This window comes from Lepidochelys olivacea, assembly GCF_965140295.1.
Source record: "Lepidochelys olivacea isolate rLepOli2 genome assembly, chromosome: 8".
NCBI lineage: Eukaryota > Metazoa > Chordata > Testudines > Cheloniidae > Lepidochelys > Lepidochelys olivacea.
Genome location: NC_140418.1, coordinates 4,461,757 through 4,473,275, shown reverse-complemented (window position 1 = coordinate 4,473,275; position 11,519 = coordinate 4,461,757). Strand labels below are relative to the sequence as shown.

General features: G+C 42.8%; 1 protein-coding gene across 1 annotated transcript in view; it reads right to left on the bottom strand.

Annotated features, from left to right (window-relative positions):
• Positions 1–138: 138 nt before the first annotated feature.
• The window catches only part of GEMIN5 (gem nuclear organelle associated protein 5), a 35,882-nt gene continuing 24,501 nt past the window's right edge, over positions 139–11,519 (bottom strand). The window contains exons 21-28 of the mRNA XM_084637657.1: positions 11,213–11,360; positions 10,212–10,331; positions 9,408–9,618; positions 8,380–8,637; positions 7,314–7,476; positions 6,187–6,751; positions 5,601–5,697; positions 139–790 (exon numbers count right to left, since the gene is read on the bottom strand). Coding sequence (XP_084493783.1) covers positions 623–790; positions 5,601–5,697; positions 6,187–6,751; positions 7,314–7,476; positions 8,380–8,637; positions 9,408–9,618; positions 10,212–10,331; positions 11,213–11,360 — 1,730 coding nt within the window. The 3' untranslated portion in view covers positions 139–622. The remainder of the gene's footprint in view (positions 791–5,600; positions 5,698–6,186; positions 6,752–7,313; positions 7,477–8,379; positions 8,638–9,407; positions 9,619–10,211; positions 10,332–11,212; positions 11,361–11,519) is intronic.

The window sequence follows — 11,519 nt, the reverse complement described above, 5'->3', positions numbered from 1 at the left end:
GGCACAATGTGAATAAAACTTGACTGTCAGCTAAATTCTAATACACTTCCAAAAATAACCTCTGGTTCCTTTCTCCCCTTTCCAAAAATAACCTCTGGTTCCTTTCTCCCCAATCACCTTTCAAATGAAATTCAAAGCTCAAAAGGTAAGACTTTTATTCAGAGAGGAAGCAAAACACTCTCCCCCTAAAAACAAAAAACTCATGTGCCCAAGACAAACTGGTTAAGTAGTAAGTTGCTTAAAATTAAATCAAGTTACTGCTCTTAATTAGATGGCAACTGCTACCTTTTCACTGCCAAAATGATGATGTCTAATTTGGTGTTACAAGTGTTATGTAAATTCAAGGGTTTCTCTGGCATAATTTCCCCTCCCCAAAAGTTTAAGGGCCATAGCTTTCCACCTTTACAAGCACAAAGTATCAATTATGGAGCTGTAAAGGGCCATTAGTAACTGACAGTTAGGGGGAGTCTGTATATAAACTTGATTTTTGGTACTCCATTTTCTAGAACAAAGCATCCTCCAACGTATGGTGACCACAGACAGTCCTTCACTTCAAAAAACAGTACAGCCCTGGCTTGGAGTAGCTGCTGGTAACTCAGGCTGCCCAGGCTTGAATATAACTTCACGTTAAGAACTTTCTGCTGATCTTTTCATAAACTTTAGCTCTGCTGTATTTCCTAACCAGGTCCAAGGCCTGTTGCTGCAGTTCTGGACTCAGTTCTGTAGGGCACTGGGATCCAATGTGAAGTAGCACAAGGCCACACTCCAGCACATCTGGGAAAGGGAAGACCTGCAAAGAGAACCATAGATGTTAGCTGCTCTTTAAACAGGGTGGTACTAGCACGTAAAGTAATTCAGGAGAGGGAAACCATCTGTGGAAATATTGCTGACAGTGACACAAAGTGGAAGCGCACTTGGGAAAAACAAATCTTTTGCTGCAGTTTTATGCGCTTCCCTTTTCTAATACAGAATATATTTGTGTTTAGCAGAGTTTGTTTCCTCCTTCTTGAGCTTGTATTCAGGATCAGAACTGCTAACTTCTCCTTTTAATACAGAATCCAGAAGGGTAGGGGATGAGGACAAGCACAGGTGGCTTTATATTGATTTTTTTAAAAATATCACCTTAATTAATCATCTAATTTTAGCAGTTAGTGCTGGGCTAGTAAGAAGTGTTTATTTACACATGGTGAATTGCCTGCCAGGTGCAAACCTCTCGAGACATCTACAGACTTATGTGTAGTGCTGGGGAAGAGCCACTGGTCATGATACACGTAGGAACCAGTGACATAAGGCAAAGGTTGGAGAGAGAGTCCTCGAGGCTGTTGCTAGGTAAGAGATTGAAGTCCAGGAATCTCCATGGTAGCATTCTCTGAAATACTTCCAGTTCCATATGTGGGGCCAGTTAGACAAGCAGAACTGCAGGGTTTCAGGGCATGGATGAGACGATGGTGTTCGAAGGAGGGATTTAGGTTTATTGGGAACGGAGGAGTCTAGATGGAAAGGACATCTCCATCTAAACCAAAACAGAACCAGAGGTCAGAAGTTTTTAAAAACTAAAGCGTAGGGGAAAGCTCACAGGTGTGGAAGACAGACATCCCTTAGGGGAGGATTTATTAAGGAGGATACTTTGTATCCTACAAAAGCAGAGAGGATAGAAGCTGATAAAAAGTACAGGTAGGAGCTGAAAAGGAACAGTCAAATGAAAGAGTTCCATTCAATTACATCAAATGAAGGCAGGCTTTATTGACAGATTTTATAAGTGCTTGTCTACAAATGCAAGAAGTCTAAATACAAAGATGGGTGAACTCAAGTTCTTTGTACTAAATGAAGATATTGATAGAACAGGCATCACAGAAACGTGGTAGAATGATGATGATGAATAGGACACGGTAATACCAGGGTACCAAATATACAGGAATGAGAGTAGGTCGTGCTTGTGGGGAAGGGCACTATCTGTGAAAGAGTCAAATATAGTAAAAATCTTAAATGAATCAAGCAGTACCATAGAATCTCTAAGGATAGAAATTCCTTGGTTGAATAGGAAGAACATAGCAGTAGCAATATGCAATCACCATGCTGGTCAGGTGGTTGGTAGTGACTGTGAAATGCTCAGGGAGATTAGAGAAGCTACACAAACAAAAAACTCCAATAATAATGGGGGATTTCAACTAACCCCCTATTGACTGGAACATGTCACCTGAGGATGGGAAGCAGAGATAAAATTTCTAGACATCTTCAGTGACTGCTTCTTGGAGCAGCTAATCTTGGAGAGAGAATTCTTGGTTCAGCCTTAAGTGGCGCACAGAATCTGGTCCAAGGGGTGAATATAGTTGAGCAGTTCGATAATAGCGACCATAATGTAATTAAATGCAACATCCTCAGAGGGAGGAAAATACCAAAAAAAACGCACTCCAGTAACACTTTACTTCAAAAAGGGAAACTGCACAACGAGTAGGCTGGTTCAACAGAAAGTAACAGGAACAGTCACAAGAGTGAAATGCCTGCAAGCTGTATGGAAACCTTTTAAAAACACCACGATGGAGGCTCAAACTACATGTATACTCCAAATTAAAAGAAACAAAAAACCAGTAAGAGGACAGGAAAAAAAAAAGCCACCATGGCTAAAACAGTAAAAGAGGAAGTTAGAGACAAAACAACAGTTTTTAAAAAATGGAAGTCAAATCCTACTGAGGAAAATAGAAAGGCGCAAAAACTCTGGCAAGTCAACTGTAAAAGTATAATTAGGGATATCAAAAAAGAATCTGAAGAGCAACCAACAAAAGACAACAAAAAAAACCTTGCTGTTTTTGTAAGTACATCAGAAGCAGGCAGCCTCCCAAACAATCAATGGGGCCACTGGACAATTGAGGTGCTAACAGAGCACTCAAGGGAGACATTGCAGATCATTCATTTAGCTTTTCTGCATCGATCTTCACTGCAGAGGATAGGAGAGAGATTCCCACACCTGAACCAGTCTTTTTAGGTGACAAATCTGTCAGAGTGAGGTATCAATAGAAGTCGTTCTGGAACAAACTGATAAACTGAACAGCAGTACGCCACCACGACCAGATGGTATTCACTTAATAGTTCTGAAGGATCTCAAATATGAAATTGCAGAACTACTAACTGGAGTATGTATCCTATCGCTTGAATCAGCTTGTGTGCCAGGTGACTGGCAGATAGCGAATGTAGCGCTGATATTAAAAAAAAGGCTCCAAAGGCAATCCTGGCAATTACAGGCCGGTAAGCCTAACTTCAGTACCAGGCAAACTGGTTGAAACTAAAGAAGAGAACAGAATTATCAGACACCCAGATGAACAGGGTATCAGCATGGCTTTTGTAAAGGGAAATCATGTCTCATCAGTCTATTAGAATTCTTTGAGGGTGTCAACAAATGTGATTCCGTGGATATAGTGTACCTGGACTTTCAAAAAGCCTTTGACAAGGTCCATCACCAAATGCTCTTCATCAAAATAAGCTGCCACAGGATGAGAGGAAGGTCCTCTCAATGGATCAGTAACTGGTTAAAAAGATAAACAATGGGTAGGAATAAATGATCAGTTCTCACAGTGGAGAGAGGTAAATAGTAGGGTCCCTAAAGGATCTGAACTGGGACCAGTGCTGTCCAGCATACTCAGAAATGATCTGGAAAAAAGGGTAAACAGTGAGGTAGCAAAGTTTGCAAACAAAACAAAATTACTCAAGATAGTTAAGTCCAAAGCTGACTGAAAAACGTAAAAAGGGATCTCACAAAACTGGGTGACAAAACAGCAGATGAAATTCAGTGTTGCTAAATGCAAAGTAATGCACAATGGAAAATATAATCCCAACTATACATACAAAACGATGAGGTGTACATGAGCTGTTACCACTCAAGAAAGAGCTCTTGGAGTCATTGGGGATAGTTCTCTGAAAACATCTGCTCAACGTGCAGTGGCAGTCAAAAATGCTAACGGAATGTGAGGAACCATTAGGAAGGGGATAGATAATAAGACAAAAAACATCATGCCTCCACATAAATTCATGGTACGTCCACACCTTGAATACTGCATGTGGTTCTGATCACCCCACCTGAAAATAGATATATTAGAATTGGGAAAAGTACAGAGAAGGGCAACAAAAAAGATTAGGGGTATGGAACAGCTTTCATGTGAGGAGAGATTAAAAAAAGTGGGACTGTTCATCTTAGTAAGAGACAAATATGGGGGGATAGGATAGAAATCTTAAAATTATGAATGGTGTGGAGAAAACCTGGATTTGTGCTGGAAATGGCCCAACTTGATGATCACTTTAGATAAGCTATTACCAGCAGGACAGTGGGGTGGGAGGAGGTATTGTTTTATGATCTGTGTGTGTATATAAAGTCTGCTGCAGTTTCCACAGTATGCATCCGATGAAGTGAGCTGTAGCTCACGAAAGCTCATGCTCAAATAAATGGGTTAGTCTCTAAGGTGCCACAAGTACTCCTTTTCTTTTTGGTGTGGAGAAAGTAAGTAAGTGTTATTTATTCTTTCACTTAACACAAGAATCAGGAGTCACCCAATGAAGTCAATAGGCAGCAGGTTTAAAACAAACAAAAGGAAATACTTTTTCACACAACGCCCAGTCAACCTATGGAACACCTTGCCAGGGGATGTTGTGAAGGCCAGAAGTATTACTGGGTTCAAAAGAAAAAAAAAATACGTTCATGGAAGATCGGTCCATCAAGAGCTATTAGCCAACATGGTCAGGGACACAACCCCATGCTCTGGTTGTCCCTAAACCTCTGACTGCCAGAAGCTGGGGCTGGACAACAGGGAATTGATCACTCAATAATTGCCCTGTTCTGTTCGTTCCCTCTGAAGCATCTGGCACTGGCCTCTGTCAAAGACAGGATACTGGGCTAGACGGACCATTCCTCTGACTCAGTATGACTGGTCTTATGCTCTTACATAATCACCATAACTAGTAAGGAATATTTTAAAAGTACATGAAAGAGTCACACAGGAGTGTAGTTCAAAGTTCTAGCTAGTGAGAAGACTCCTCAAAGTCCTTCTAACTATACTGAAGAAGTCATGTTTTGAGGAGGAAAATTACATCACAACAGTCTACAACACCTCACCCAACTAGGGAAGCTACTCATGTTGTGTGGCCCAGGAAACTTTTCTCAGGTTTAGTGCAAACAGTCTAACCAACGAGATGATGACTGTAACCAACCAAACTCTCTCAATGCAACTTTTGTGTTGTGACTAGAGCCAATGGCAAGCTGCGATGTGTCTATCATTCATTTTTGGACTGCAGTGAAGTGGTTTCTCCTGTCCAGACATGATGGAGTACTTGTCTCTTTAAAGTGGCACAAACAAGTATATCCAGGCAAAAAGCAGCACTTTGCCCCTCTACCAACATCAGATAGTGCAGTGATGAAACACTTGGGCAAGCCTAAATCTAGACTGCTGCTTCCCTGGTGCACAAAAGTCAGAGGCCGTTAACTGGCAGAACTGGAGAGCGCAATGGTAGCATAGCCCTTGAAGTGCTATCTTCTTTGGCCAAGAAACCACCTTATTAGCAAGCACCAAAGACTGTCATCTTATTGACCAGTACTACCCCACTTTAAACCTTACCTTTAAACTCTCCGGAAATTCTGCCAGCTTCTGGTTTGCCTCTGTAAGCTGTTTCATCAGCTCAGGCAGGGAAACTGGTTCCTTTGCTGCTTCTTTACTGTCAAGAGAATATAACACGTTACAATAATTGCTTTACCTAAGTGTACTGTCCCCACCTTCAAAGCAGGGGAGACGGGTGAACTAAACCAAACATGGCCACGTACAACTCTTGAATGACAAAGGCCAAACAAATCATGCACCAAAAGAGACAGAAATTCTTCTACCCAGCATGCCCTTTCCATTCTCCCGCCCTCCTAATGCATTGCTTAAGCTAGGCAGCATTAAGGCATTGTATATTTTAAGGGCATTTATTCATCTACAGTAAGCTTGGGAGTGTGGCAGTTCAGTTCGGAGATCTCCGACAATCCTTTGCCATCGGATGTGAATTCTCATTTGTTCAAGTTTTTGAAATGGCCTGTGAACAGCTTCAGTGATTTTAGTTTCTCAGGATTTGTACAGTGAGTGAATTAAGCTGGAGGCCAGAGCAACTGCAAACTGAGAAAGCAGAATCTGATCTCACTCAGCACCTCGCTGTTTTGAAACCTACCACTGGCTCTGGCTGGTTGGGGACACCAGCCTGTCCGATTCAATCTCGGAGCTCACATGCATCTTGCTTTCCTGCGCGCCATCTTTTACGCTTTCCTGGAGGTTGTTTCTCTGGTGCTGGCGGATCATGTCTGCCAATGTCTGCTGGACCTCGGATACGTCCTTCTGGGTGCTCTGCAAAGCAGCATGCACTTCGGAAAGGAGCATTTTATAGCCATTCAATTTCAACTGCCTCTCCTCCAAATCACTTAAGCTAGCTGTTGTGTTGCTTTCTGTCCTACTGTTATGGTCTGCACTGGGTAGGTTTCCTTCCAGCTCGGCTGCAGTTTGATTAGCAGTTTCTTCGGGGGAAGAGACAGGTGTGAGATGGCTCTGGTCAACAGCTGTCTGCTCACTAGGACATGGCACAGAATCCAGCACAGCCTGTTCTGAGACAAGGGAATCCTTGGGTAGGTTCCACCATAGATCATACAGCAGCCCATAAGCCACAAAGCCCTCTAAACTTCTGTAAGCCGCCATGCTCTGAGTGTTTGTGCTGTGCAGATTGTCTCTCAGATGATCACAGCCTGAAAGGGGATTGAAAAAAGCCGTGTTAAAAGGGTTTCTCCAAAACTATACAAAGAACTGCCCAATGCACATATTTTGCAAAGCTATACAGCGGTCCAGATTCACTCTGGAGTTAGCTTCGAAGTGAAGTGAGCAGATAGGGACAGCTTCCTAACATTTACAGAGACCCCACAACTTCCAATGTTTTGGAAGCTAATTTATACAATAGGCATTGCCGTAGCAGATCACCCTTGGGGTCAATTTAGCCAGTATCCTGCTCAGGCAGTACCAGATGCTTCAGAGGAAGATGTAAGTTACTCTGCAGAGGACAATGATTGATTAACCGTGTCATAGGGGAAGTTTCTTCCTAACCCTAGGCAGTTAGTGGTTGGTTTACATCTTATATCTCCCTTACATAATGTTTTAACCTAACTAGTGTGAGCGTGGATGTGCTGATGGAAGTGTCTCATTCTTTGCTAGATCTTAGTAGAACTCCAAAGCCCACTGAGTGGACTGGAGTTTATGGAGATCCCGCACTGAAGAGCTGCTCACAACGCCAGAAAAATGAAGGAGGAGATTTACCTTTGGGAAGGAGGAGATTGCAGATTTCTTGCATAAGAATAAAGTTCCCGGCATCATAGCTGCGGGTCACAGCTCCAAGAATAGCCTTCACTGCCTCATCCCATGAAGCTGTCTCATGGCTCAGCGCTGCTAGGGTCAGATCATGGGAGATATGGAACAGGAGCTAAAGGAAACAGCAGAGTCCTTGTTAAGAGTTTTGTTGCAAGCCACGAAGGGGTCTTCAGGATAACAGAAGTGCAGCCATATGCAAGGCTTGCAGGTTGTTTTCATTTTGAAAGGAAGCCAGTAGAGTCCCTCAAAACACATCACTTAACCCCAGCCAACTTTAACATGTGCCCCACTTAACTCTGCTACAATGTACATATCCTCTTTCAGCTGAGGAGGTCAAAGCACTTCAGAGTGACAAGCAGGACTATAGGCTTTACAATGGCAAGCATGCACCCTATTCTACAGCTGGGGAAACGGGAGTATAGAGTGGTTAAGTAACTCATCCAAAGTCACACGGAGCCTGGAGCAGAGCTGGACACTGAACTCTTGGGTCTCAGTCTAGTACTTCAACCCTAAGAGCACTCTTCCCCTCTTAACATCTCTTTATATGGTCTTGAACCATCAACCTGGTCGTGGGAACCAATCCAGTCTGCCACACAGTGAATGATTAGTGTTGTTGTGACCCCAGCCCTATAGTTACAGTTGTGTTTGCATTACAGTAGAACCCCTATTTTCCCTACTGGAGATTGAGGATTTCATAAAAATCAAAAACTTAATAAAAAGGAACATCTCAAAATTACAGTACGTCTGTTGCACAAGGTGCAGTACAGGGCACTGCCTCACTTTCTTCTTGCCCTTCACACCACAGCAATGAAGGCACTGGAACGGGAAGACTTGTTTTTCATAGACATTTTCATTGTCTGATTCGTCCCTCCCCCCAGCCTTGGGAAAAATGGTTCATATCACTGCTCGGTCATAAGATCAGCATTTGTAAAACCAAGGTTCTATTCTATTACCTCATCCTGTCCCCATTTTCAGAGGTGTGAGTGTTAGTACACACAGATTCTAGATAAATTACCTGTTTGGGATGTGTGTTGCTGGTGGCAGGAGGATACTCAATACTGTGCAGCTGCTCAAATACAGTCTTGGTCTGTTCAGTGGTATTCACACCAAACACGCTCCGCCACACCTCGCTCACCATCTCCAGGAAAGAGTCCTGCTTCCTCACAACCCAGCTGTGGTAGCAGGGCAGGGAGCAGCTTTTCCGTTCAGTTGGATTCCTTTTGCTAAGGCATTTGCACAGCAATTCGTTAAGGCAGAAAACTAGTCTTTGTCCCTGCAAGCGAAATGGAAGAATGTGCTGAACAGTTGCTAAATCCGAAGATAAAGAAAAACCTTCAACGATACGAGAGTAGATTGAATAAACCCCCTTGACAAGTAAGTTCAGTGAAATCTTGTTTCACAAGTTCCGTGCTCCAGACATAGCTACTGTGGGATGATATTTATAGGCCAGAAGGGGACCCCTATGATCATATAGTCTGCCCTCCTCCAGAACTCAGGCCAGAGAATTTCGCCCACTAATTCCTGTATTAAGGCTTGGCTTGAGCTAGTGTGTATCTTTTACGAAGATATTGAGCTACATATTCTTCCCACTGCTGACCTCTGCTTTGGTAGAGTGACCCCACTGCAGCACCTGATCTTAGCTGTATATTTTTTTTTAAAAAGTCACAGGACAATTCAACAATGGTAATGCATAACTTAAAAAAGACACATATGCTCTCCCAGGGTCCAGTTCTTCCCCCTTCGTGTGTTTTGGCATCTCTCTCCCTTTCACTCCTCCATGTTAAGATATCCTCATGCATACCTGTCTAGCTTAGATTGCAAACCACCAATGACAGGGATACTTTGCTTATCTCTGCAAAGTATCACATACACAGTGCTGCAGAAATAAACCTCGGGCAAAACCTTTCAGTCAGGAAGAACCCCAAAGGGAGTCTTCAGCTGGATCATAGCAGTATCTGGAGGCTGTTCTAATGCAAGGCGAATGGTTGCTAAATGGGTCTGTATCTGGAAGGAGCCTGTTGCTATAGGGATAAGCAACCTCACCAATAAGCTTTCCTGTTGCTGAAGGACCTCCTGTGCCCCCACCCAATTCCTGGCCGATAGCAGCTCCTGAGCACATCTGAAAGAAAATGTTGTCGCCAGATCCTTTTCTCCAACTATCTGAGCCAGCTCCGCAGCCGTTTTAAGGGATGCCACATCCCCCTTTTTTGCCAGCACTTTAACTGCATCATAGGGAGAGGCAGCCCCCAGGTAACTAAAGAGAGAGATGAAAACTAATTAGCAACAGGTTAGTATTAAGATGTCATTTTCCCACTCCTTATTGCAGCAGCCTCAACCTGCGCTGTAGGAGTAGTGCCTCAGTTCCCCGTCTGTAAAATGGAGTTAACAGCACTTCCCTACCTCAAAGGCGTGTTGTGAGGATACAGACTGAGGTGCTCAGACACTAAGGTAATCGGGGCCATGTCATTAGTCACCAGAAACCATGGCCTCAACAGAGACACTGGATTTATGGCTCATTACAAGTCTGTAACCCACTTATGCCCTATAACTGCAAAATGCCAACTAAATTTTGAATGGTCTCTTGCAACACATGTTAACTCCTGATGCTTAACAATCTCTTCCACCTTGTATTTAGCTGTGACTCTCCCCGTACTTTCCCTGACCTGAAGAAGAGCTCTGTGGAGCTCGAACGCCTGCCTTTTTCACCAACAGAAGTTGGTCCAAAACCAACAGTCAATTTCTCAAAAAACTCAGCAATTATGTTTAGAATAGTCTCTCAAGAAGAGCTAGGAATGTTCTCTCTTTTAGCCAGTAAGACAATGTTGTTCCCTTTTTGCTGGCACCTACCATTTGGCTGCCGTGGAATAATGACCATCTTTTTCCAGTATTGCTGCCCAGCAGGTGTAGAGATCCTTCAGGACTGGATCTTCTGGACGCAACCTGGCCTTGGCAATTACAATCGCTTCCCTGAGGCAAACAAGAGAAACTCTTATGAGAGAGTCCAGTTTAAAATATTACCTGCATACAAGACCACACACTTAGGCCCACTCCTTTCACCGCAGCAGTCTCCCTGGGGTTTCAAAAGGAAACTAGCTCAAGTATTTTAGGCCCAAGATGTAGGAGAGACTTATCTCAATGGATCAAGCTATTGGTTCAATTAATTACAGAATTCCACCTCCAGTAGCTGCAAATACCTGATGCTTCTGAGGAAACCAAAAAATGCTAACACACCTGGCTAGCTATGCAATGCAGTGTGCCTAGGGGGAAAGTTTATTTAAAAATATGTATCTTGTTTACAGTAACTAATGGTAATGAGAATGTTTCCACTCATTGTTATTTCACTGCACCCTATTTAATTTAAAAAAGGAACACCACTTTGAAATCCAGTAAACTAAAGTAATAATGAGTTAACAGTATTTTCACATACAAAACCTGCCCGAGTCCCCTTGCCCACTAAGTATTATGATTTTGTCTTTTTCTCTGTTTTGTAAAATGTTTTCTCAGTCAAGCAAACAAAAGAAAAAAACTGACTGGCTATACCAGGGAAAAAGTGGGACTGACTGAAAACAAAGTACTGCCAAATTCACAAAAGAAAGAAATTAATATATATTTTCTCTAATCCTTTTCAGTTACATTGATCTTAGGAGTTACCTGTAGCAGTAGTTAAATAAATTCAGACAGAAGTCTGATTTTTAAGTTGACTAGATCCTTTTAAATAATCCACCGCAGTGTCTGTGATTCAGATATTACAGTACCATACTAGTACATCAGAGCCAAGAAGTGAAATTGACAACAGTCAGACCATTCCATTTGCATTAAAAACAGTCAAAATGGTCCAGGGTAGTGACCTGTAAAAATGGTTCGTTTTCAGTAGCTCCACAGCCTCGTACACTTTGTGAATGGAGAGGAGATGGGAGGCAGCCTTGACATACTGTTCCTGAAAGCACAGCTGTTTCGCGAAAACTTCTACTGTCCACACCCAGGCCCGATAGCCAGCTGCAATACAGAAGGTAGCATAGCTAACGACAAGGACTTACACTTAGGAAGGATTCCCTGTAAAACTGACTTCTAAATTCAGTGACTTCTGCACATACCCACCTTTTCTGCCTTAGGATAGCTCGTTATGTTTTAAGCCTTCTAAATTGAGTCATCTAA